At 41.1% G+C, this 27,731-nt stretch overlaps 1 protein-coding gene across 5 annotated transcripts; it reads right to left on the bottom strand.

The window, feature by feature from the left end:
- Positions 1-1,390: 1,390 nt before the first annotated feature.
- ESD (esterase D) lies at positions 1,391-26,899 on the bottom strand. Of its 5 annotated transcripts, XM_073344428.1 has the most exons (11): positions 26,718-26,897; positions 25,591-25,735; positions 22,377-22,416; positions 21,216-21,291; positions 19,900-19,988; positions 15,509-15,607; positions 7,856-7,980; positions 7,037-7,156; positions 4,346-4,444; positions 2,570-2,737; positions 1,391-1,630 (listed from the first exon to the last, which is right to left on the bottom strand). In XM_073344428.1, the coding sequence occupies exons 2-11, from the start codon at positions 25,606-25,608 to the stop codon at positions 1,550-1,552; spliced, it is 915 nt and encodes a 304-aa protein (XP_073200529.1). In that variant the 5' UTR covers positions 25,609-25,735; positions 26,718-26,897; the 3' UTR covers positions 1,391-1,549. The 5 variants fall into 5 exon arrangements, with proteins under 5 accessions (XP_073200529.1, XP_073200545.1, XP_073200555.1 ...); XM_073344444.1 differs by lacking the exon at positions 4,346-4,444 and having other exon boundaries at positions 25,591-26,096; positions 26,718-26,899; XM_073344454.1 differs by lacking the exon at positions 25,591-25,735 and having other exon boundaries at positions 26,718-26,842.
- Positions 26,900-27,731: the final 832 nt, after the last annotated feature.

Here is a 27,731-nt window from a genome sequence, read left to right as displayed (position 1 = left end):
GATCTGTCGACGTAGAACTGAGGTCAAGTGCTGTGTTTGGTTCTAGAACCAAATGTTTCCTGCACAAGCCCAGCTACTAACCTTTCTGGCCAGGGGGAGGAAATCAAGAATCTCCTGCTCAAATCTTGAGGACTGACAGTTGGATGAAAGCTTGTTACTAGCTCCTCTATTTCCTTGAAGACATGAAATTACTGACCTACTACTTATTCATGTAAGCAACTGCAATGTGTTACATGGGGATGTTATCTGATTACGAACTGGAGATGGTCCGTAAGCTCTATTAAGATGTGGTCCACAGTTAAGTTTGAGAACCTGTGGCAGCAAGTATTTTCAGGGACTTGCCGTAGGTAAAATAATTCTCCCCCCAAAGCTGTCGTATAGCAGTAGAGCTATTACTCCAGCTCCAGGCTGAAAGAGCTGGTACCGCTATTGGAAGAGGGAAGAGAAGGACTGGCTGTTGGATCCACATAGTGCACAGAAAGCTCTTGCATGATGAACAGCCAAAGTAGGTTGGCTAAATCCTGTCCCCTCAGAGTTAAGTGGAGACATGTTAACTTGGGGGAAACACTAAAATCCTAGTGAAGAGTAGGCTGACTGTATTCCTCCCCCAACATACAAATTAGCAGGCAGAGTTACACACCATGGGGAATCATTTTAAATCTGGTACAACTGGGTCAGATTCAGCTACCTTTACTCACATAAAACAGTCCTGTCCCGTCCCCCCGGCTGCCCTTTCTCCTCAGATAGTAAAGTAATAAAAGGTGGCAGAGTCTGCTCTCCAATGCTCTCGATGTTAGACAAAGAAACCATCCTACTGCTTATCCATCCCTCAAACTAATTTATTCCTCTCTAAGAAGAATCTCTAGCCTTTCCCCAGAAACTTACTTGGTGGCAAACTTAAGTCATAAAAAGGATGAACTGCTCCCTTTAATACCTGATTTCAGGTAGCTGCCTTCAGACTGTCTGTTACAGAAGCCTCTTCCTTTCACACTCCCAATTACAGGTTCAATGTTAACAAGGGGGGAATGGTTGATCACAATGCAGCATAAGTTTGTTTGCATTTTCCATCAACAGCTGCAGATTTTGGCCTGGAAATACACTTCAATAGGCAGGAGAAAAACACTTCAGTGTAAATCCATTTAATTTACTATTGTTTTCAGCCCTGTATTCAAAATTGTCCAGTTATTCTGTTCAGTGCTGAATGAGTGACAAATGGAAAGTTAGTGTGTTACTAGTTCTCCTGCTGCAGTCTGCACCGTCTTGAGACCACTGACATATTCTATGTCAATATGCTGTTTAAAAACAAAAAATTAAATGATCATATCTATTCTGAGCCATACCCTCAGAATGCTTTTCCCAGTATGGTTAAACAATTTTCAAAGCAGATGAACACATTCAAAATATTTATTTTCAAGTACACAGAGAATTAAGGATTTTTTAGCAGTACTATCAGCATGACTCCATTTTTATAGGCACTAATTCAGCAAGTGATTTTTGTTAACATTTGTTTATGTATTGACTTGTACTGGGCAAAAGAGACTCCTACGGTTCAAGCATTGAGGTATTTTGCATGGTGTCTGATGTGATCATTAACAAAGGTTGCGATGAAGAAGTAGCTGTGATCGTAGCCCTAGCAAAGAGAAAAACAGATTCAGCAATTCAAGATACTTAATGATAAAGTGCTGTAACTCTGTATTTTCGAGCATTGTTAATGATGGCTCATTCAATGGCGGTCTGCTTATTTAAAGAAGGCAGTAAGGAGGTTGTTTCAGATTTATGCAAGCCTGGGCTAGCCCTAGGAGGCTCCATGAACTGGCTGTGTACTAGGCCGTCCTATCCCGATGAAGATGGGCACACTCCATAAAGAAAGGGAGGGGAAACAGTAAATACATCTGCTGTGCAGGTGGCAGCTATCTTAGAACGACATGGCAGATAGGATGGAGTCACTTCAAAAACCCTGAAGAATTTCAGGCTACTGCTACTCTGTGCTATAATGCTACAGGAAAGGGAGGGTTCTTTCTTTGCCTCCTGACTGATCCTGTCAGCCAAAACCAACAATGTACCACTTTGCTGATACACATCATATATAAACACCACTACGCTGTTTAAATGTATATGGATGATAAATCATAAGAGTACACTTTCTTCATGATACTTTTGCGATGGGTTACTGCAATACTATATTAAAAACAGAGCAAGATACTTATCCTCCTCAGCATGTCGCCACTAGGTTGGATTGCATTCTGAACACCCTATAATGTTTAAGCTAAAAATCAGCTCCACCTGTAGGGGTCAAATGTAATTAAATTAGTGGGGTCTAGTGGATACACCACTGCGCTGAGTCAAGAGAGCTTCTCTCTGTTCTCACCCCTGCCATTGATCTGCTGTGACACCTTGGGCAAATCACTTTACCTTTCTGTACCCTTTGCCTGTCTTGTCTATTTCAGGTCTGGGACTGTCTCTGGCTAGCTACTCCACCTTTTAGGCACACAGAGTCAACCCAGTAATTATGGGATGGATACATCAGACATCTCCCTCCCCCCAAAAAAGGGTACTTTTTGGTACTTGCCTGTTGCAATCTAAAGACTACAGGGATTTTCCGCTCTGTGCAGGCAGCAATGAAGTTGTCCGGCAGTAACTGCCCTGCTGAAAGGAACTGGTCATCTTTGCCTTGATCAATTAAGATGTCGAGATGGGAGTCTGGATAAGACTTCACAAGATGGGTAGCATCATATGCCTGTAGAAATAAAATGAAACTAATGAAAAGTGTAACAAAATTTTTGAAAGTGTAGTTCTATGCTTAGTCACTATACTACCAAATTGGGTTAGAATTATTGTTTAGGAAGGATAGGGACATGTAATGCAACAAACTGGGGTTTAAGACAATGTCTACACTAAAACTAAAAATACTCCATAGTTTGGACAGCCTTTTAGTAAGTTCAAAGTTAGGGTGCTCAGGCCAAAACCTTAAATCTATCTCACTGGCTCTAATCCTGTTCCATAGGTATCAATGCCCATAGTATTTAATCATGATTAAAGAACTGAACATTTTGCCAGCCTGCTCCTACAGAACTCAGACTTACCAATCTCTGACCAACAAGTCTTTCCTCTTTTGCCTGCCACTATAAGAAGAAATTCCTCTGTGCACAGAGAATACAGGAATCTACATTCGGAGTATGTCAACTCCTGCAAGTGAATTTAGCTCAGGCATACCATGCTAGCTTAGTCTAATTAGTACAGGAAACCATAGCAGCGTAGATGTGGTGGCATGGCCTTCAGTATGGGCGAGCAGCCAGCATACAAGGCCTCTAGGTGGCCTAGCTACGTATTCTAGTTGCTAGCCTGTCCTGAAGCCCATGCCACCACATCTACACTGCTATAGTTACCTCTGCTAGCTCAATTAAAGCTAGCCTACCCATGTTATAATCACCCCTTCACTTGTAGTGTAGACGTATCTTAAGGGGCGCCATCGGAGCATTTCATCACCCTAAAAAGGGGATCCGATTTTCATCTGTTCAATGTTTTCAGGAAGTAGACAAAGAGCCAGTGCTTACTCATATTTCTACTTATCTCACAATTTAAAATCTTCAGAAGCGAGGAGAGAATATACTGTCTCTATGTGGTAATAACAGCCTCCCATTAAAGTATGTTTTTTGTAGAGTGCCAGTCAGCAGTATGATCGTGATCAGTATCCACACAAGAAGAACCAGGAGTACTTGTGGCACCTTAGAGACTAACATTTATTTGAGCGTAAGCTTTCGTGGGCTAAAACCCACTTCATCGGATGTATGTAGCGGAAAATAAAAACACACACACAATGAAAAAATGTGTGTTGCCATACACCCTATAATGAGAGTGATCAATTAAGGTGAGCTATCAGCAGGAGGAGAAAAAAACCTTGTGTAGTGATAATCAGGATTATCAAAAGGTGTTTTTCTCCTGCTGATAGTAGCTCTCCTTAATTGATCACTCTCTTTATAGTGTGTATGGCAACATGCATTTTTTCATGTTCTCTGTGTGTGTGTGTATATATCTTCCTACTGTATTTTCCACTGCATGCATCTGATGAAGTGGGTTTTAGCTCACGAAAGCTTACGCTCAAATAAATTTGTTAGTCTCTAAGGTGCCACAAGTCCTCCTTTTCTTTTTGCTGATACAGACTAACACGGCTACCACTCCACCAGTATCCACACACTTACTGTACAGCAGGATTCAATGTTTGGTGACGGGATGACATGGTGTTACTCAAACAGAAGCAATCACTTCATGTTTTGCTTCCCTACTACACAGTGCAGTCACAATCAATTTTACCATTCATTAAATGACTGGACTCTCCCACACATACCTCCCATTTAGTTAGATCTGATCCCAGATATCCACCAAAGGCTTTCTTCCCCCAGGGACACTGAACTGGGTTGCAGATAGGAGCAAATGCGGATACAGACTGTTTAGAAACACAAACATATGGATTAAGAAAAGTCATTTTGATAAGCAAGATGTGAGCGGAAAGCATGTTCAAAAGCCGTTCTGCCTAAAGTTACAATTGTAGCACACTGGGGAAGCAAGTGCTCTATTCTCACTTTTAGACAGCATTCATTCTCAGTCTTGTGATATAATTAGAATATTTTTTTGGGGGGGGGGGAGGGGGTATACAGGAACACAACCCACAAGTAAGTGCTCAAAGACACCACAAAAAGGGACAAGGTACAATTAGCTCCCCTCCACACACACAAGAAACTAATGGCTCTCATCTAACAATAGAGTTAAATGATTTGCTAGCCAAAAATGCAAGGGGTTACTTTGGATTTTGAAATCTCTAAAGCCATAAAATGGGGGCATTTATTGAAGATGCCAAGGAAGAGAACAGCTTAAAAATTCTATGAATTGTAATGTGCATGTTTTGGGAATTAACGCAATACAAACTTTCAGCCATTTTATAATAATCTTAAGAACATAAGAATGACCATAACAGGTGAGACCAATGATCTGTCTATCTGGCCCAGTATCCTGTCTTTGACAGTGGCCAGTGCCAGATGCTTCACAGGAAATGAACAATCCTCAAGTGATGCATTCCCAGCTTCTGACAAACAGAGGCTAGAGACACTTCAGAGCATGGTTTTACATCTCCGCCCATCCTGGCTTATAGTCAATGATGGACCTATCCATCCATCCATGAATGTATCTAGTTCTTTTTCTAACCCTTTTTGGAATCTTACAGTTCTAAGGCTTTAAATTCCTCTGGAATTTCTCCTTAATCAGCTGTTGCAAAGAAATCTCTCTTTCTTCCCAAGATCATACACTCTGAAATTTAATTTTTGTTGACAGAAGATAGAAATAATTTAGTAATATGAAAGATTAAAGTTATTTTTCTGAGAGGAGATTCTATATTTTCTTTAAATTGGCCCTTTGCCATGCTTTCAAAATTTTTGTTTAAGGGAAACATTAACTTTCATTAACTTTATAAATCAGAGATATGAAACAACAATTCTCTTCCTCATTATTTGAATTATTTTAAAATTAAATATATTTAAGATTTTGATTATGTTTTATCCTTGTTTCAGTTAAGACTAAGAAGAGGATGAACTGAGATGTATTATTTTGGTGATAGCCACAGCCAATCTATTCAGCTGTGAATTTTATACTAATTTATTCTCTTGATGTATGAGCTAAGCACCATGGCCGCCTTTGCATACATGAATTATGGTCTCTTGCACATGATTCCGAATGTGATCTTGTAAAGACAAGCTACTGAAGCTCTAAATGAGCAGGCATGTCACGATTTTGCATAGCAACATGAAAAAGGTCACATGGTGGGGGGGAGGGGGTAGAGAACATCCTCTAAAGATGAATTTTTAAATTTCACATCTCATACTTAGGCCTCCATCAGCTTTGTCATCACATAGTCTATTAAAAATAACAGAATGCAGTACTCCTAATACTCAGTCCAATACTACCATCGAGCCTCACACAATTATATGTACCACTAGGCACACTAAATCCTCAAAAAAAAATTCTGAATCTATGGGACTTAAGGTCAACGGTGACAAAACTAAAGTTATATGTGCCTCCTATGAAATGGAAATGAACAATCTGCCAATGCTACATGTAGATAGTAATGATTGAATAGTTTTATCTATTTGGTAGTCGGTTGACAGCAGGAGATTCTGTAACCGAAGAGGTCATGTCAGATCGGTCTTGCATCAACTGCATTTTAGCATCCTCAAAAGACACTGTTTGGGTGGTGGGATGTATTTGTGACAACTAAGATACGAGTGTTCAGTGTGGTGGTGATGACTAGCCTGTTACATAGAGCAGAAACAAGGCCATTAAAACAGCTGAGGACAGAAAACTAAACAGTTTTCCATGTCAAAAGTAATGGTGTATTCTTAACATCTGTTGGTTTGATTTTGTCACAAATGAGGAGGTACTTGGATGATTCTGGCAAGTTACAGTCCTGCCCAGATGAAAACAAGATGACTGCAATGATGGGATCCTGTCCAACGGGCAGAAAATGGTACGTTTCGATAGAAGATTTACAGACCGGAGGTAAAAGGAAAGAGCATGAGATCGGCCACAAATGAGATTGGAAGATGTGATTTTTGAGGGATTTAAGAAGCCCAAATCCTCCTGTGCTGGTTCATGATGAAAGAAGACAACTTGCAAGAGACTGTTCAAGATGGAAGTCCATTCTAGGTGATGCCACAGCTACACCACAGCCACGTAAACACGCTGCTGCTGAACTACAATAGTATGGATAGAATAGCAATAAGACTAATATTCTCCACTGGAGAGGATATTTAACTCAGTTTTTAACTTTAATTCTGTAGTTGGTATTTCACCAACGTCAAATACTAATACATTTTACAGTAAGTAGCATTCAGTACTAGGCAGTGCTAGTACCAAGTACCAGTAGGCTATTAAGATTATAAATAACTTTAAACTCTCTGTTGTTGCAACCTTTAGTATTAAAGTTAACTTGAATTTGATTTTTAAAACTATTTTTCTCTGGAAGATTGTATAAAACTTAGTATCTTACTTTGTATTTTCCAGGATTCTTCAAAGCAAGGATAAGAGCACCATGGCCCCCCATTGAGTGCCCAAAAATAGACATCCTTTCTGAGTCAGCTGGAAAATTGGCTTTTATTAATTTAGGCAGCTGAAAAAAATCAAGTGTGACAGGAAAAAAAAAGGAAGACTTTAACATGTTTAGACTTTGAGAGTCATGCAACTTAATGTGATCTACGATTGTGTTTTAATCCAGATAAAATGTACAAGGTTGTTCTGTACTTGTGGTTAAATTAACAGTTGAGGTCACAGTCTGAAAACTATCTCAACTACTGAATATCACTAAAGACAAAAAGAAACATTTCAAACGTCTGTAGACATTTCATGGTCTACAAGATGTTAATCAACTAGACATATTACTGCAATACATTTATGTAAATGTACATGTATAACAAGACTGAGGGTTCATTATAACCCTGTTCTCATTTTAACTAAATCCCTAAATGTGTTCTCACAAAATAAGCAGAATGACAACTTGTTCTGGAGAGGCCTTTTGTATTTCATGTCCCTGTCAACATTAGTTTTTAATCTGGACCACTCACGGTGCAAATTGACAGATTTATATGTATTGTTATTCATCATCATAATAGATTTGCTCAAGCATTCTATTTTGAAAATGACGACATTTGACTGCTAATGAAAATGGTCTAATTTTGATATGCATGAGAAGCAGCCATCTCACTACAATAGTCCAATTAAGAGGAGATCAGTCCCTCTAATCAAGGCAAAACAATGAGATTGAATTTCATACCTTTAGTAACATTAACTTAATTAGAAAAAAACAACACACCTCATCCTTTATGTACGAGTACATTCTATAGTTGGTTTTCCATGGTTCTTCAGTGGCATCTACATAAAAACCAGCACCTGTGCCAAAATCCCAGCTCTCATCTTCTCCTTCAATATTGCAGCCACCTATCAAGGAAAAGTGATTCTGTGTTTATTGTCCCATCTTTATCAGATGTTTGATATCAGGATATTGTTTTCCATGATATAAACCACACCCTTCTAGATGGATCTGGATAAATTTAACCTCTGTGCCTCAGTTTCCCAAAAACTGTAGAATGAGGATGATGTTTAAGCCATAATACCGTGGTATTGAGGGTTAATACATTAATGTTTCCAAAATGTTTTAAGAGCTACAAGTAACTAGAAAGTGCAAAGTATTCATAGTTTTCACTTTTCTTCATCCCTTCAATCGCAAAATTTATCTCTGATGTACAATCAGATATTAATTTAACTGAACTTACTACACTATGAATTTCTTATCAAATAAATCAGGGATATGTTAGAAAATCCAGTCTACCCTCCTGGCAGTACAAGATACCCTATACTACTGTATATCTTTGATTGCTTTGTCCAGTCCAGTTTTGAATTATTCAAACGATATGCTCCACTTCTTCCCCTGGGAGTTTCCAGTCTAGTAAATCTCACCATCAGGAACATCTTCAGTATAATGACAGGTTTATATTAATTCTTAATTCACTTTTTCTCTGTTTCATGTCAATAATAAATTAGAACCCCAAATAAAACCTAAGTCATTCCTCTTTTGACTACCTGTAGACATATCCTCCTTCACCAAGACTATACTTTCGGTACTTAATTTTTATATGTTTCCCTTAAATTCAATCCATCCAGCCATCTCTTATCCCTCTTCAGTTTGCCCATGATTTGACAATAGAATCAAATGAAGTAAAAATCTTAAATGAATCAAACAGTACCACAGAATCTTTATGGATAGTAATTCCATGCTCTAATAATAAGAATATAGCAGTAGGGATATATTACCAACCACCTGACCAGGATGGTAATAAGTGACTGAAATGTTCAGGGAGATTAAAAAGGCTATTAAAATAAAAAACTCAATAATAGGGGATTTCAACTATCCCCATATTGACTGGGTACATGACACCTCAGGACGGGATGCATAGATAAAGTTTCTTGAGACTTTAAATGACTGCTGCTTGGAGCAGCCAGTCCTGGAACCCACAAGAGAAGAGGCAATTCTTCATTTAGTCCTAAGTGGAGCTCAAGATCTGGTCCAAGAGGTGAATATAGCTGGATCACTTGGTAATAGTGACCATAATATTATTAAATTTAACTTTCCTGTGGCAGGGAAAACACCACAGCAGCCCAACACTCTAGCATTTAGTTTCAGAAAGGGGAACTACACAAAATGAGGAGATTAGTTAATCAGAAATTAAAAGGTATAGCGCCAAAAGGGAAATTCCTGCAAGCTGCATGGAAACTTTTTAAAGACACCATCATAGAGACTCACCTTAAATGTATACCCCAAAATAAAAAACATAGTAAGAAAACCAAAAGAACCCCCAAAAGAAAAACCAAAACCAAAAAGGAGCCACCATGGCTAAACAACATAGTTAAAGAAGCAGTGAGAGGCAAAAAAGCATCCTTTAAAAAGTAGAAGTTAAATCCTAGTGAGGAAAATAGAAAGGAGCATTAACTCTGGCAAATTAAATGTAAACATAGAATTAGGAAGGCCAAAAAAGAATTTAAAGAACAGCTAGCCAAAGACTCAAAAAGGAATAGAAAAAAAAATTTAAGTACATCAGAAGCAGGAACCTTGCTAAACAACCATTGGGGCCTCTGGACAATTGAGATGCTAAAGGAGGATGTGAGGGAGATTCCCAAACCTGAGCCATTCTTTTCAGGTGACAAATATGAAGAACTGTCCCAGATTGAGGTGTCATTAGAGAAGGTTTTGGAACAAACTGATAAATTACAGGGAGTCCTCGGACTTACGACCCCTGACTTACATCGGAGGCCACTTATGATGCTTTTCAACTGACTGCCCGTTTCACCCCTACGATGCTCGATTTGCATAAAGTTCACTTGAAATCACCTCTTGGTTGCATTATACTGGCATGGAGCTGGAAAGGGGTCACTTCTGATTGGCTTCGAGGCAACAGGGTAGCTTGTTGTCTGGTAGGGTTGCTGCTTGTTTTTGATTGGCTCTCGGCCCCAAGCTCAGTCAATCAGAATACTTGAACAGTGATTGGCTATGGCTCAGCCTGTGTGCCATTCTCCCTGGCTTTTTGAGCCTTTGTTGCCAGCATTCTGAGCAGCATATGTGAGTTTATATGTTTATTTGAATGCTGATTACCAAATACACAATGTACAGTAAGTACATTGATGTTCCAACATTAGTCATCTAGAAGTCATTTAGTACAAAAATCTGGGTTATTGTGGTGAAAATAGTGTATCAAGCCTTGGTTCAGGAACCAATCCCCCCTTCATAGCATTGATTCCTATGGGAAAAGTGGTTTCAACTTATAACGCAACTCTGAGGAACGAATTGTGTCATAAGTCTGAGGACTCCCTGTATACAGTAATAAGTCACCAGGATCAGGTGGTATTCACCCAAGAGTTCTGAAGGAACTCAAATGTGAAACTACAGAACTAATAACTGTAGTCTGTAACCTATCATTTAAATCAGCTTCTGTACCACATGACTGGAGGCTAGCTAATGTGACGCCAATTTTTAAAAAGGGCTCCAGAGGTGATCCCAGCAATTGCAGGCCAGTAAGCCTGACTTCAGTACCAGGCAAACTGGTTGAAATTATAGTAAAAAACAAAACTGTCAGACACTTAGATGAACATAATTTATCAGGGAAGAGTCAACATGGTTTTTGTAAGGGGAAATCATGCCTCACCAATCTACTAGAATTCTCTGAAAGGGCCAACAAGCATGTGGACAAGGGGGATCCAGTAGATATAGCGTACTTAGATTTTCAGAAAGCCTTTGACAAGGTCCCTCACCAAAGGCTCTTAAGTAAACTGTCATGGGATAAGAGGGAAGGTCCTCTCATGGACTGGTAACCGGTAAAAAGATAGGAAACAAGGAGTAGGAATAAATGGTCAGTTTTCAGAATGGAGAGAGGTAAATAGTGGTGTCCCCCAGGGGTCTGTACTGGACCCAGTCCTATTCAATATATTCATAAATGATCTGGAAAAAGGTGTAAACAGTGAGATGGTAAAATTTGCAGAGGATAAAAAATTGCTCAAGATAGTTAAGTCCCAGACAGACTGTGAAGAGCTAAAAAAGGATCTCTCAAAACTGGTGACTGGGCAACAAAATGGCAAATGAAATTCAATGTGGATCAATGCAAAGTAATGCACATTGGAAAACATAATCCCAACCACTCAAGAAAGAGATCTTGCATTCATTGTGAATAGTTCTCTGAAAACATCCACTCAATGTACAGCAGTAGTCAAAAAAGCGAACAGAATGTTGGGAATCATTAAGAAAGGGATACATAAATAAGACAGAAAATATCATATTGCCCTTATATAAATCCATGGTACACCCACATCTTGAATACTGCGTGTAGACATGGTCACCCCATCTCAAAAAAGATATATCGGAATTGGAAAAGGTTCAGAAAAGGGCAACAAAAATTATTAGGAGTATGGAACAGCTGTCATATGAGGAGAGATTAATAAGACTGGGACTTTTCAGCTAGGAAGAGAGACTACTAAGGGGGCATATGATAGGAGATCTAGCAAATTATGACTGGTGTGGAGAAAGTAAATAAAGAAGTGTTATTTACCCCTTCTCATAACACAAGAACTAGGGGTCACCAAATGAAATTAATAGGCAGCAGGTTTAAAACAAACAAAAGGAAGTATGGAAGTGTGGAACTCCTTGCCAGAGGATGTTGTGAAGGCCAAGACTATAAAAGGGTTAAAAAAAGAACTAGATAAGTTCATGGAGGATAGGTCCATAAATGGCTATTAGCCAGGATTGACAGGGTTGGTGTCCCTAGCCTCTGTTTGCCAGAAGTTGGGAATGGGTGACAGATCACTTGGGGATTGCCTGTTCTGTTCATTCACTCTGGGGCACCTGGCATTGGCCACTGTCGGAAGACAGGATACTGGGCTAGATGGACCTTTGGTCTGACCCAGTATGGCCACACTTATGTTCTTAATAGCGGGTCCCAGAACTCTTCTTCTTAGCATATGCACAACGTGCCTCCAGGTGGCATGTGAGCAGGATCCATCACTGAATTTGGTCCGCTGAGAACTGAATGTAGTATTTAAGGCCACTAGCACAGGGACCATTACTTTCTTCCTTGATAACATGCCCCTGTTTACTAACACCAAAATTACAAGGGACTTTTTTGCTGTCATATTAAATTGCAAACTCTTATCTAATTTGACACAACTGTTAGAACAATTTTTGAGTACACACCTGCCTCCTTATCACAGGCTGAGCCTGGGGCTTTTAAGAGGATCAAAGTTCAGCTTACTCCTGTGACACAGACTCTGCCAAAAACTGAGGGATTCTGGAACTTGTAGCCTAGGAATCATAGGAACTGTAGGCTGTGAATCAAGTATGCTGGGTATAAAAGGGTTGGTTGCCTCTGTCTGAGACAGATGGTAGGACTTGCTGTGAATCTTTCTGTTAAGCATGATAATCTTACTAAAGGAAAGAGCTTAAGGAAAAAAGGTGGAAAAGCAGCCTGGGAAGAAGACTCAGAGGAGATGAACAAAGGACTGTTTGGGACACTCCATGAAGAGGGGCAAATGCCTGCAGGAAAGGGAAGAAATGTTCACTTATATCCTCATGAAGAGGCTTTAAAACCACATAAACAGGAAAACATGAAACACATCTGTTTACCAAGACAGAGTTTTTCATTCAGCTGGAGGGCTAAACCACCAAGAGGGGAAATTGAGGGACCAGACAAATCTGATGACAAAAAGGTAAGCTGCACTGTCACAGTGCTATAACTTGATTCTCCCTCTCTTCTTGGCTTGTAAGTTTATTCACCTGTTGCATTTTGTCCAACTCTTAGATAATGAGCGCTCTAGGGCAGAGACTGTCTTGATTGTGTTTGTTTGTACAGTGCTTGGAAGAACAGGGCCCCGACTCCTAACTCTATTTCTTAGACACTATCACAGTAGAAGTGATAACTGTTTAATATTGCTAAGTCTCTTCGCTTCCCAGCGGTTTTGTTTCCAGGAGAGTTTCTACTGGGCAAGCACTTTACAGACACCTGCACATGCAAACACCACTCTGAATATTTTCTCCACACTATGTTCAGACCACCTACTTTAATATGTGATTACAGTTAGTCTGCTGTAAACTCAGTGTTCCAGATAACAAAGATGTTAGAGATTTGGACCCTGTGAACAGAGACTGTCTGGAACACAATGGACATAAGAGATGCACTAGAAAATCCATTAACACAGCGGAGCTTGCAGTCATCTGCTTTGATTTATTCCAGTTACGGCAAGTTACAAAGACAGGAGAGAGGCCAAGAGGTTAGTGCAAAAGAGAACATATGATAGCACAAAAGCAGGTAGCACAAAAGCAAGTCCACGCACCCAAGGGCAGCTACAGCCCAAAACCCTTAATCTGATGTTCTTTGAATGACATAATGAAGATCTGGCCATCCCTACTCTGCACTACATAATAGCTATGAATACATGTCACAATAATGCTTGTTTCAATATACCTTTGTATATGAATTAAAAATACACTAAACACAGGAAGACATCAGGTCCCAAGATAAAATATGGAAGAATATATGTTGCTCCCCTAGCAGTTCATTAAAATATTTTGCAGTAATTTTTCTTAGTACAAAAAAAAAAGAGATTAAAGTATAGAACTTCCAGAAAGTTGAAATTCTGTCCTTAAATCATTGTTGTGATCAAGGGCTCCCAAATATTCAATGATCTTACATACTATGTCCAGGGAACTGGAATACCTAGCCAAGACGAATAATTTGTAGAAGGAACTTGTTAGGGGGTTGTTTTGGGGGAATTAAATCAAGCATTTTTGTTGAGATTTGATGCCATCAAATACTGGAAAATATCAGAAAGGCCCCTCCAATATGTACAGCGTTAAGTATCACTGTAGCAGAAGAAAATACCAAGTACATTGAGAAAGCTGTTGTGTAATTTACAGAACTCTCCAGGTAACTATGACGAAGATGGTTACAGAATTCCCCCTTTTCAGGTTCCCCAATTTCTATAAAAAGAAAAGGAGGACTTGTGGCACCTTAGAGACTAACCGATTTATTAGAGCATAAGCTTTCGTGAGCTACAGCTCACTTCCTCAGATGCATATCGTGGAAACTGCAGCAGGCTTTATATATACACAGAGAATATGAAACAATACCTATTCCCACCCCACTGTCCTGCTGGTAATAGCTTATCTAAAGTGATTTCCAGCACAAATCCAGGTTTTCTCACCCTCCACCCCCCCACACAAATTCACTCTCCTGCTGGTGATAGCCCATCCAAAGTGACAACTCTTTACACAATGTGCATGACAATCAAGCTGGGCTATTTCCTGCATAAATCCAGGTTCTCACATCCCCCCCACCCCCATACACACACAAACTCACTCTCCTGCTGGTAATAGCTCATCCAAACTGACCACTCTTCAAGTTAAAATCCAAGTTAAACCAGAACATCTGGGGGGGGGGGGGGTAGGAAAAAACAAGAGGAAACAGGCTACCTTGCATAATGACTTAGCCACTCCAAGTCTCTATTTAAGCCTAAATTAATAGTATCCAATTTGCAAATGAATTCCAATTCAGCAGTTTCTCGCTGGAGTCTGGATTTGAAGTTTTTTTGTTTTAAGATAGCGACCTTCATGTCTCTGATCGCGTGACCAGAGAGATTGAAGTGTTCTCTGACTGGTTTATGAATGTTACAATTCTTGACATCTGATTTGTGTCCATTTATTCTTTTACGTAGAGACTGTCCAGTTTGACTAAAACCCCTCCAACGCATTATTAAGGATCTACAACCTATCCTAAAGGATGACCCAACACTCTCACAAATCTTGGGAGACAGGCCAGTCCTTGCCTACAGACAGCCCCGCAACCTGAAGCAAATACTCACCAACAACCACATACCACACAACAGAACCACTAACCCAGGAACTTATCCTTGCAACAAAGCCCGTTGCCAACTGTGCCCACATATCTATTCAGGGGACACCATCACAGGGCCTAATAACATCAGCCACACTATCAGAGGCTTGTTCACCTGCACATCCACCAATGTGATATATGCCATCATGTGCCAGCAATGCCCCTCTGCCATGTACATTGGTCAAACTGGACAGTCTCTACGTAAAAGAATAAATGGAAAAAAACATGGATGGGAACGAGAGTCCTACATTGCCCATGTGTGACCTGAACTGCCCCCTTATCTTAATTTTAGGGCATTTGTATTAAAATGGCTTTACTAGTGGAGTTCTAAAGTTACAGTTCATTTAGTATATATTAAACAAATATTCTAGCAAATTGGTATAAATTATAGAACCTACAGATAGAACAACATTCCAAATTCAGATACAATTACATCAATATATTTAGTAGTAACATGAATCATTCTATTCTTTGGAGATAAGCAGCAGTAAACGTTTATATGCTGAAGGCTCATCATGTAACCTGAAAACACTTACGTGGGCTGGTATCTGGTGCAACTACAATGAGGCCATGTTCAGCTGCAGCTTGATGAAAACCAGATTTGGTAATAAAGTTTTGTTCCGTGCAAGTTAATCCTAGAGATAAAAATATGACTGGTTATGTACTACTCTCAGCATTCCAGCTTCCAACATATACTAGAAAAGTTTAAAAATAAAATGGGATTCATGCCTTAAGTATGAATGTAATTGTTAACTGTCCATAGAAACAGACTCAGTTACATTTTCACAGAAAAAAAGATTTGATCGTACTAAGTTTTTCATTTCCCACTTGTATCAACAACCATTCCTTTTAAAGATCTTTGGGATTTTGTCCATGTTTAGGTATTGACCATAATTAGGTCACTGAACGTTTCATCCACAGAGCCACACAAGTGCTTGTTCATTTACCATAAGCAGAGTTCTCAAATACTGCGTATGATATCATTTGAGAAGATATTAGTGACAAATAAAGTCCTATATTTCATTAGTTAGCAGCTATAATAAGCATAGTCGATCCCTATATTTCAGGATCCATAGCAATCTGTGCTTATGTCAGAGCAGGTTTGAGACTGAAGTCAAATTACAAGTCTGACAATTTAGACTAGTATTTTAAGGATTCTTCACAGTGCCATGTAGGAAGAGTTACAGATTGTAGTTTTAACCTTCACCTGTGGTGAGTTTTAGATAGTTTCAACTGATTGTCTTATTAGCAAAGGCAGCTTGCTTGTAATTATTTATTTTACTGTAAGTGCTGTATAAGAGTTGTGGTACCTCCTCAGACAATTTATTCTAACCTACTCCAATATTAGATGTTAACATTCTTATGCAATCTGTCATCATTCGACATGCACAACACTCAATTATAATGAGAGTCAAGTACAGGTTAGCACTTAGAATCACACCTCTACTGGCCTATTCTACCCTTGTATTTCCCCTAGCTTTAATGTAATTGTAACTGCCTCTAATTTTAGTGACTTATGCTTGTACACTGAATGGAGTCATTTACTAATTTTGCCAACCATCAATAATATAAATTAGCTATTTTTTGATAATTCATACAAAATAGTAACAGTTAAAGAAGGTAAGTAGGAAAAAATATCAACAGTAACATAAGTAAACTTTACCATAGCTACATGTATCAGATTAATGGTAAAATTACAATAGGCTGCAAAACATTGCTTTCAACAATTACCTGCTTAAATTGGTACAGCATATATTACAGGGGTGGGCAAACTACGGCCCACAGGCCGCATCCGGCCCTTCAGATGTTTTAATCTGGCTTGCCCCTCTCCACGCGTGACATGGCTCCCAGAAGCAGTAGCATGTCCCCGCTCCGGCTCCTATGCCTAGGGGCAGACAGGGGGATCCACACACTGCCCCTGCCCCAAGCACTGTCCCCACAGCTCCCATTGGCCACCCTCCGAAACCTCGGTCCCACCCTCCTGCACCCCAGAGCCCACCCCCCAGATGGAGCCCTCACCCCCCTGTACCCCAACTCTCTGCCCCAGCCCAGAGCCCCCTCCCACAACCTGAATTCCTCATTTCTGCCCCCCTGCCCCGAACCTGCACCCCAGCCAGAGCCCTCCCCCTCCCCCACACCCCAACCCCCAATTTCATGAGCATTCATGGCCCGCCATACAATTTCCATACCCAGATGTGGCTCTCGGGCCAAGAAGTTTGCCCACCCCTGATATATTAGGGCAAGGTTTTCAGTTTTGTTTTTTAACTAAATTCTTCTACATCTTATATAGAGACACAAATGTACCTCTCGCAAAATCCATATTTCAAACTTGGTCTTATTTGTTAATACAATCAAACTGGTTTCATAGATATTTAGGTCAGAAGGGACCATTATGATCATCTAGTCTGACCTCCTGCACAACGCAGGCCACAGAATTTCACCCACCACTCCTACAAAAAAAAAAAAAAACCTCACACCTATATCTGTGCTATTGAAGACCTCAAATCGTAGTTTAAAGACTTCAAGGAGCAGACAATCCTCCAGCAAGTGACCCGTGCCCCATGCTACAGAGGAAGGCGAAAAACCTCCAGGGCCTCTTCCAATCTGCCCTGGAGGAAAATTCCTTCCCGACCCCAAATATGGCGATCAGCTAAAGTCTGAGCATATGGGCAAGATTCATCAGCCAGATACTACAGAAACTTCTTTCCTGGGTAACTCGGATCTCACCCCACCTAATAGCCCATCACAGGCCATTTGGCCTATTTACCGTGAATGTTTAATTACTAAAACCATGTTATCCCATCATACCATCTCCTCCATAAACTTATCGAGTTTAATCTTAAAGCCAGATAGATCTTTTGCCCCCACTGCTTCCCTTGGAAGGCTATTCCAAAACTTCACTCCTCTAATGGTTAAAAACCTTCGTCTAATTTCTAGTCTAAATTTCCTAGTGGCCAGTTTATATCCATTTGTTCTTGTGTCCACACTGGTACTGAGCTTAAATAATTCCTCTCCCTCTCTGGTATTTATCCCTCTGATATATTTATAGAGAGCAATCATATCTCCCCTCAACCTTCTTTTAGTTAGGCTAAACAAGCCAAGCTCCCTGAGTCTCCTTTCATAAGACAAGTTTTCCATTCCTCGGATCATCCTAATAGCCCTTCTCTGTACCTGTTCCAGTTTGAATTCATCCTTCTTAAACATGGGAGACCAGAACTGCACACAGTATTCCAGGTGAGGTCTCACCAGTGCCTTGTATAACGGTACTAAAACCCCCTTATCCCTACTGGAAATACCTCTCCTGATGCATCCTGGTAATCTGTTAAAATTTGTTTTAGAACTGTAATGTCATTCTTCCACTGTCACCCATGCATTAACATTTTACAGTATATCCAGTCCCTGATGAGATCTACATAGCACCATATCCTAAAGCATGGATATAGGATGAAATAATTTTCATATAGCAAATTTACTTAAATAGGACACAGTTTTCCTGTTGTGGATTCCACCCTACTTGTTTAGTTCTGATCATTTTTTCTTCCAAAAACAGGTTCAGAGAGGAAAATATCTATTGAGCATGCAAACACCAGCTTATCACAAGCTGTTTAGGCACTGCTTTTTATTAGTCACACAAAATATCCTAAATCTGTTTGAAGATTTAGTCAATGTGAGCTAAAGGCCCACCAACAATATATAGATTCTAGATTTTTTTGCATGTACAGAGCCAGATCCTTCAAGGTGCTCTGCACTGCTCCAGCAGCACAGAAAAAAAAAAAAAAAAAAAAGCCATAAATCTGGCAGCCTGCCCCCCCTAAGGCTGGCTGATTCATGTGCTAGCACAATACCACATTGCAGGGGAGTGTTTAAACCCAAATAAAAGCAGTCTTCAATGTAGAGTTGCCAGGCGTCCGGTTTTCGACCAGAACGCCCAGTTGAAAAGGGACCCTGGCAGCTCCGGTCAGCACCACTTACCGGGACATTAGAAGTGTGGTCAGTGGCACAACGGGGCTAAAGGCAGGCTCCCTGCCTGCCCTGGCTCTGCACAGCTCCCGGAAGCCGCCGGCATTTCCCTGCGGCCTCTAGGTGCAGGGGCATTCAGGGAAACTCCACACGCTGTCCCCACTTCCAGAGCCGGCTCCACAGCTCCCACTGGCCGGGAACCACGGCCAATTGGAGCTGTGGGGGTAACGCCTGCGGGTGTGGGAAGCGCACACCACGCAGAACTGCCTAGCCATGGCTCCACCTAGGGGCCAGACATGCTGGCTGCTTCTGGGAGCAGCACAGAGGCAGAGCAGGCAGGAAGCCTGCCTTAGCCCCGCTACACCAGCGACCAGGAGCTGCCTGAGGTAAGCGCCACCTAGCCGGAGCTCACATCCCAAACCGCCTCCTCCACCCCAACCCCCTGCCCCAGGTCAGAACCCCCTCCCGCACCTTAACTCCCTCCCAGAGCCCGTATTCGGCACCCCAGCCCTAAGCCCTGTCCCGTAGACAGAACCTCGCACCTCAACTCCCTCCCAGAGCCTGCACCCAGCACCCTTTCCCACACTCCAAACCCCTCAGCCCCAGCCTGGAGCCCCCCCCTGTACCCCAAACCCCACATCCCCGGCCCCACTCCAGAGCCCACATCCCCTCCCACACTCCAATCTCCTGCCCCAGCCCAGTGAAAGTGAGTGACAGTGGGGGAGAGCAAGCAATTGAGGGAAGGGGTCTGGAGAGAGTGGGGGGGCGTGGCCTCAGAGAAGAGCCAGAGAAGGGGGCATGGCCTCCGGGAAGGGGTAGGGCAAGAGTGTTCGGTTTTGTGCAATTAGCAAGTTGGCAACCCTACTTTAATGGAATGAATTTATCTCCTTTTTCACATACTGTAAATTTTGGGTCTTAAATTAACCTAATAGTGTCTTTTAAAAATACTGAAGTTCACATTACTTACCTGAGAGCCAGTACAGCACAGGACACTTCCCAATTTCTGCTTTTGGTGGCAAATAGATTCCAAACCTCATTTTGCATTTTAACTCTATACTGTAGCAACAAAATACATTTGATTAACAGTATCTAACAGACAGGCCCAGGACAATCACCAAAAAAAAGAAGGACCACTGTCTAGAGTTTATCTATGCATTTCTAGATTACTAATCAGAATATCCAGACCTGGCCATTATTGATTCAATGAATAATAGTATTTTAAGAGTGCAAGTGAAATAAGTATGAAGTGGATAACAATATAAAATAAGCCACAACATTAGCCTATTAAGTAACAACGACTGCATTTCTACTATGTTTTAAATACAATTAAAAAAAGAAAGAAAAATAAACCAAATCCTTACAGTCTGGCTGGTAGGGAATATTTTGAAAATTAGCATTGGAATTCAAGACCTAACAACGTTTAACCTAACTCTTGTCTGTTAAATTGGAGACATTTTAAGAACATCTACAGATAGCTCACATAATTTGCAGTGAAGTACATATAGAAGCAAAAAAGTCAAGTTGTTTCAGTCTCCCAGACTGATACACTAATCAACTGCCCAATTTTTATTAAATGTTAAAACTGCCAATAGAAAGCATTTTTTCTTCAGAAACTACTTTCTTTAGATGCAGTACTATATAAAGGAATATATATATTCTAATTCAAAAGATGGACAAGCACCTAATTAATATTGTAATGCATGAAATAGAGTATAATTCAAATGTCACAAGCAAACAGGCTGAAAAGACATACATAAGCAACTGGAGTCTGAGAGTCTCTCCCCTTCACAGCAAAGAATTGCTGATTTATGGGTAATGGGTGTCTTTTAGAGACCAGAAATGAAAACTACATGCTTAAATATAGTTGTATAGCTAATTCCTCCTCACAAAATGAAAAGATTGTTTCTACTTCTATTTTACTTTGTTTGACGCTTCTGGTCATGTGAATAAAACACTTACTGTTTCATTCACATGGAGTTAATATATATTCATATCTCCATATTGTAAATACAACAGCCTAAGATGATGAGACCAATTCTCAGGACATAGTAAATTTACTATTAATGTTTTCCCTCTGCAGAACTTAGTAATACATGTTTAAAAATGAAGAATAAAGCAACTAGTAAACTGAAGACATAATATAAAAATGAACCTACTAACACACTAATATTAGTATCAAGGAAATGCATATTTTGTCTTTTTCTTTTGACTATGGCAATATTGGAAGTAATATGATACAGCCCTCCCTGTGCTAAAATTTTAGGTTGCCTTTGTAATGTTTACCTGTCATGTTCAAACACCTTCTGGAAACCCTCAAAGCATTTGTTGCTGGAAATCTGTTTCAGTGCCATAATCTCAACTGTTAAAAAAACAAAAAGCAAAAAAAAACCACCACACTATCAATTTGTAGCCTCTTCACTTAACATTACAATTTTTCAGCACAGAGTATCTCCAACAGGTTTTTAAAAAACAGAAAACAAAAAACAAGAACTTTGAATGGCCATTTTTTTCAGGTGACAACAGTACAGCTGACTTTTACAAAGAAGTTACCTTCCAGTTACACAAATTCTTTCCATATTTCAGAAACAAAATTTCAGTTGCCTTACATGAAAATTTCAAATTTAACAATTGTGGTCTATAATAGGGTACCAAATCTGTGGCTGTTTGCCAACTGTGGGGGGGAGGGTAACTTTTAAGAGAGGAGAGAACAGCAGTGGTGTGAAGGGAACGGGATCAAGTTACCAAGACACCTCCTCATATTCTCTTTTGTGGTACACAGGTTTGAATATCTTTTTGTCATATGAAGTCATTCCACCTCTGGCATCTATAGTCTTATTCTCCAGCATCTACTCCTACATTACACATTTAAAATGAATTTACATTTAAAACCTACAGTTTGGGGATCAGTGTGTTATTCTGCCTTTGCAAACAGTACTTTCCAAGCCTGGCAAGGAACAGAACAGAAATTATCCTATCCTTTGCCTTCGTTTTGTTCATAAATTAATTTTAGAAGTATATGTTTTCTCACCATACTCTCTGTGCTTGGGAATTTTAACTCCTTAATAAACACTTACTAACCAAATACCTTCACTTTTGCTAGTGAATAGAACCTTTTAAACTATCGACATCAGCATCTTGAAGAAACTGGTGCTGACACTTATATCTTTATATGAAGACAATAAGAGCATGACTATATATCAATTACAATTTTACTGTTACTCATGTAACTTCCCTGGACTATGATGGTATTACACTAGCATAAAACTGGAGAAACACAGATCCTTAGGATCTACAGGCAAGGTCTTTAGAAGGCTCCAAATCTTTTTACGTTTATTCTCAAAACTACTTATTATACAATTACATTTGCTACTCCTAGATTGTCAACATTAACATTAGTTTGTATTTTAGGGCTTTACTGTACAATATCAGAGGATTCCATCTTACCAGGTTGACTTCTCTCGTTCTTTATACAAAAATAAGGAACCTGGCAAATACAAAAAACATACTTTTGCAATCTTCTCTGGAAAAGTAGGTACCATTCAAACATATTAAAATATTTCTGCTGAAACACTTGCAATAATAAACACACCTGCAGTGAACAGGGAGATGACCTAGAAGAACTAAGAGAGATTCACTCTCTACATTCTAAGATTCCAAAAACAACATTTCTCTAATAAAGAATCCCACTGCTACTAAGCTGATGTCATCCTGAGAAGTCCAATGCATTTGTAGCTTCTTCCAATTTCACACTGTGGCCTTCATGCATTTCCTCTGCATTTCCTTTTACCTTTCTCTCTTCCTGCCAACTTTTTCTACACAAAAATATTTTTATAATATTTTTTTATTCTCCTCTTTAAAACTTTTTTGAGCAGACAAAACAGTTAGATCACATGCATTTCTGCTTGAGACTCTACACCAGCTTTATATGGTTTAATCAAAATTTTCTGAAGTGATTGGAAGGCGTTTGATGAGCAGTGCTGTACAACATAACCACATGGTTTTGGTTTATAACAGTTAAAAGTTAACTGGTACCTCAGGCTGAACTGAAGGCCTCTTACAAAGCCCTAAGAATCCATAGCTCCATCATACTCGTTTTACCCTACCCTTTAAAAGAAACCCTCATTGACTGATACACAGCATCTTAAATACCCATGGTACTATCAAATAATAAGTCAGTGTCAAAAGAAAACAGGGCCCCACCTCTAAGAGTTTACAATCTAAAGGTACAATCAAAGAATAACAGACAAAACCAAACAGAGAATCCAGCATGGCCATTTCATGTTAAACAATTAAATGAACAGTTCGGTTTTCAGTAGCTTCTTGAAGATGTTTTTTTCAGCTTTGTCTATTTAAACACAGTACGAGCAGCCAGGAAATTTAGTTCTAATCCAAGCTCTGTCACTTGTTTGCTTGTGTTCTATATTTCCTGTATTCATCTATTGTCTCTTGCCTTATAAGACAACTGTAAATTTCTGAGGAAAAAGGTTGTCTTTTTTATATGGTTGTACAGCAACTTACCACAGTGTCTATGACCAGGGCCCTAAGCACTACCACGACACAAATAATAAATATATCTACCAGCCATACATTTACCATGCAATTTTTTTTAAAAAGCTGCAGAAAGTTAAAAAGTACTATCCTACTGTTATAAAATATTAGCCTGATGTAGTTTTCTGTCTTACTGTGAAACCCCATCATAACGGAAATTTGTCTTCCCCTCCCTGACTTGCTAAGTAACATCGCCAATTAATTTTGATGCCTATTACTTCCTTTTCTGCTCGTTCTGAAACCATACATTTAAATTCTAACCAAATGTTTTGTGTTTAGCCATGAAAACACCAACAAAAACGCAGCTGTCTTTAGGAACTTTTAAAAACTATAAATCCCAGGAGAAAATTATTGCATTTAACTTAAGAGCTTCTAAATAAAGCCATATGATATACTGTACATTAGAAGAGCTTCAGTTAAATATTCTTTTATCAGCAAAGACACAATGGATGTTTCTTGTTGCCTTGGGGTTGTTAGATTTTTAATCCAATTTCAGTATTAAATGTAAATGGTAGTATTTATGTTTACCTGCTCTACCTACTGTACTTTTGTTCAAGCCCAAAATGTGATAAATTAAAAGATATAATCCTGCAGAAGAATCAATGTTTGCAACAGAACAATTCCACAGCTATGCAAATCTTTACACTATATTATATTCATTATATATATATACACACACAATTAATATTTCCCTATGGTCATGTCTAATTTCTTTTTTCTATAATCACACTGAAATTTGATTATATCAATGCCAATTCACATAACAAAAATCAAGCTACTGATTTAAAGGTCCAATTTTTCAAATCCAGGTGCCTAAAACTAAGCTCCTAAATTCATACTCTGACACAAAGCTTTGAAAGCTTTGGTCAAAAAGAACTATATGCAGTAGACCAAATTCATTTTTGTTGTAACTTCAGTGAAGTCAATGTGTTTTCAATATGCTGAAAAAGGCAACTAAAAGGAAAGGAAATTTAACAGATTAAGTTTTTGTAGAAGTAGGATCACCAATGGAATGCAATCAGGCAAATGCAATTTTAGTCTGGTAGGAAATTCTTCCTGATCCTCAATGAGCTCTATATATCTACAGAGTAATCTCATTGCTTAAAAGTGAGGCAAAACAAAGCAGAGAATATACTGCAGGAAACAATTCAACACCTGTAGGGGAATTTACCAGTTAACACAATACTGGTTTGTCTACACCTAACTTCTGATAAGTTTTAATAGTATGCCCTGTTGTTGTAGCCATGTAGGTCCCAGAATACTAGAGAGAAAAGGTGGGTGAGGTAATATCTTTTATTGGACCAACTTCTGTTCGTGAGAAACACAAGCTTTTGAGCTACGCAGGTCAGACCTGAAGAATAGCGCTGTGTAGCTCAAAAGATTGTCTCTCTCACCAAAAGAAGTTAATCCAATAAAAGATATTACCTCACCTACCTTATCTAAGTTTTAACAGTAGGAGATATACCATTCAAAAACAGTTGTTTGATTCTGAAATGGGAGGGGGGCCCTGAAGTGTTTTCAAATGATGGAGATGGACCTTGACAAGTGTTAAATTAGAGACATTATAGGGTACAATTAAAAAAGGCACAAAAACTAGAGGGGAAGGAAACAAAGCTTAGATTGTAGAAAAATCATAAGGAGTATAGGAGAAGAAAGACAGTGATGGAGTTATGGATACTTTTAAGAGTAAAAGGGATAAAACTTGATAGATGAGGGAAACCAGTGTAAAGATTCAAGTATGGGGGGGGGGGGGGGGCATTGTCAGTACTGAAGGAGAGTAAGGTAGACTTGGCAACTGGAAGGAGAAGTGGAAGGGAAGGCAAGCCAGAAACCTTCAGCGGTGCAGATAAGAAACTGCCAGGGCCTACAGTAGCATTACTTGCTGTCAGATAAGAGGAAGAGATTAATTTTGGAAGTGTTGAAGCAAAGAAGCTCAAAGTGCCTGGGTGATCACTCCCTCTACTTTGAGAGGGACTGCATTTGTCTCTACCATGAGAGCTATCGCACAGAAGATTTCCTTGACGCTCTGTTTATATCCTTTACCATCAGACTGGAACTTTTTGTAAATACAGGAGTCAGGCAACGCGATTCCAAGGAGTTCCCCATTTACCTTTTCTTTATTGTTCATTAATGTATATGTTTTATCATATCTCCTTCCTCAAATAAACTATCCAATCTTCAAAGTTTCTCTTCACATGAGACATTCCATGCCCTTGATCCAGGCTTCTCTGAATGTCCTCTAGTTCTGCAGCAGCCTTTTGAGATAGGGTGACCAATACCGTACACAGTACAGACCACACCAGGGATTGATATATGGGCATTAGAATATTCTCTGTATTATTCTCCATTCCTCCCCATCACATCATCGTGTTTGCTATTCTGACTGCAGATGCGCACTGAGCGGGGGGGTTTTATGGGGTGGTCTACAATGATCATAGAATCATAGAATATCAGGGTTGGAAGGGACCTGAGAAGGTCATCTAGACCAACCCCCTGCTCAAAGCAGGGCCAATCCCCAATTTTTGCCCCCAATCGCTAAATGGCCCCCTCAAAGATTGAACTCACAACCCTGGGTTTAGCAGGCCAATGATGCTCCAGTCCCCTCTGAGGATGCCCCTGTGGGAACAGGGAGACTTGGGTGAAGTCACTGCTTCACTCCCCCACCCAGCACAGAGCAATAGGCTGGTATCTCATTACAACCCCCCTTCCCCCATACTAATTTGCAAGCTTTGCCTGCACAATTTGATTTCTTTCTGCAAGACTCGTGCAACCGATAACACAGGGCCCCGCTGCCCGGACTAAAGCTGGGTGACTGGGAACAAGCGTCAACCCAGGGCCGACGCGGCTCCCGTTGGGGCGAAGCGACGCGAGGCTGGAGAGGGACAACCTGGCGCTGGTTCGGCGGCGCTTCCCGCGCGGCCCGGGCGAAGTTCAGCCCGGGTCCGCCTACGCGTCACCGGCCGCCCCAGGCGGGGGCTCCAGGGTTAAGCGGAGCCGCGCTACTGACCCCGCCATCCCGGCTGCGCTCAGCGAGGCGGGGCCTGGCCACGGCTCCGCTCGCGGGGACGGTGAGCGCCTCCGGGGCCTGCCGCCTGAGCCCGCCGCTGCCGCCTTCCCGGGGCCTCCCCCGGCAGCGCCGCTCCCCCCCCCCTTCCCCGGGGCACCGGCAGAGCGAGCGCGGCGGCCCGGCCCGGCACCCCAGCGGGAGCGGCGTGACCAGCCCGCGCCGCCGCTTACCTCGGGCGCAGGCGAGGGGCTCGGAGGCGCTGGCGGGACGCGCTGCCGGAGCCGCTGAAAGCGCGGAGGGCGGCTCTTAACATGGCGCCGCCCCGACTGCCGCCTACAACGCCGCCCCGCGGCCACCTCCGGAGAGCTGCCTCCTCAGCCACTGCCACCGCCCCGGCCTCCCCGCCACTTCCAGGGCTGCCTCCCCCAACAGTGTCCACATCCCGGGGACACCGCGCCGCCCCTTCCAGGGCTGCCACCTCCCCCAGTGCCAACACCCCCCTCCCTTCCAGGACTACACCCCCCCCCCCGCAGTGTCCACATCCCACCTCCCCACTGCCTCTTCCAGGACTGCCTGCTCCCAGCAATGTCACTGGCTTGTCCCCCCCGCATCTCCACCAGAGCGCCAGGGGTGCTTCCCTTCCCCCCCCCCAACAGTGTCACTGCCCCCTCCACGGCTTCCCTTCCCCCTCCACATACTCCCTGTCACCACTCCCTCCATGTTACCCGGGGTTCTTTCAGCCCAAAGTTCTTGGTAACTTTTACTCTGTGCGAGGTGGTGTCCGGAAGTAAATCAGGGGAGACACAGCCGACCGATAGATGGCTGGCACAAACAGCACAACACAAGAGTGTTTTCACTTAAAGCTAGACTTTACTTAGTCTCAAGCACTTATACACACGTCCGCAAGAGGTTAGTAAAACACCCCCAACCCTTGATAATTACCAAAGCTGAGTGTGGCTCTCCAGTGGCACAGCGGCAGCCCGTCTGCTGCTGGGAAACACAGGATGCATCCAGAGAGAGAGAGTCCAGTCCTGAAGAGTCCCCTGCCTCAAACTTTCCCCCCTTATTTATACATGAGTAATAGAATGACATGTCCCTTAAAGAAAACTTGTTAAGCAAGCAGTTCCAATGGGCAAGGCTCCTTCTGATTATCGATTAACCAGGTGTGGGTTTTTCCAGGGTTTGCAGTCTTGAGGCTCCAGTAGACATTCCTGGGGCACATCCTGCTCCTCTAAGATGCATGT

The sequence above is a fragment of the Lepidochelys kempii genome, chromosome 1 (assembly GCF_965140265.1).
Source record: "Lepidochelys kempii isolate rLepKem1 chromosome 1, rLepKem1.hap2, whole genome shotgun sequence".
NCBI lineage: Eukaryota > Metazoa > Chordata > Testudines > Cheloniidae > Lepidochelys > Lepidochelys kempii.
The sequence above is the reverse complement of the archived record's forward strand: the minus strand, read 5'-3'. Positions and strand labels throughout refer to the sequence as shown.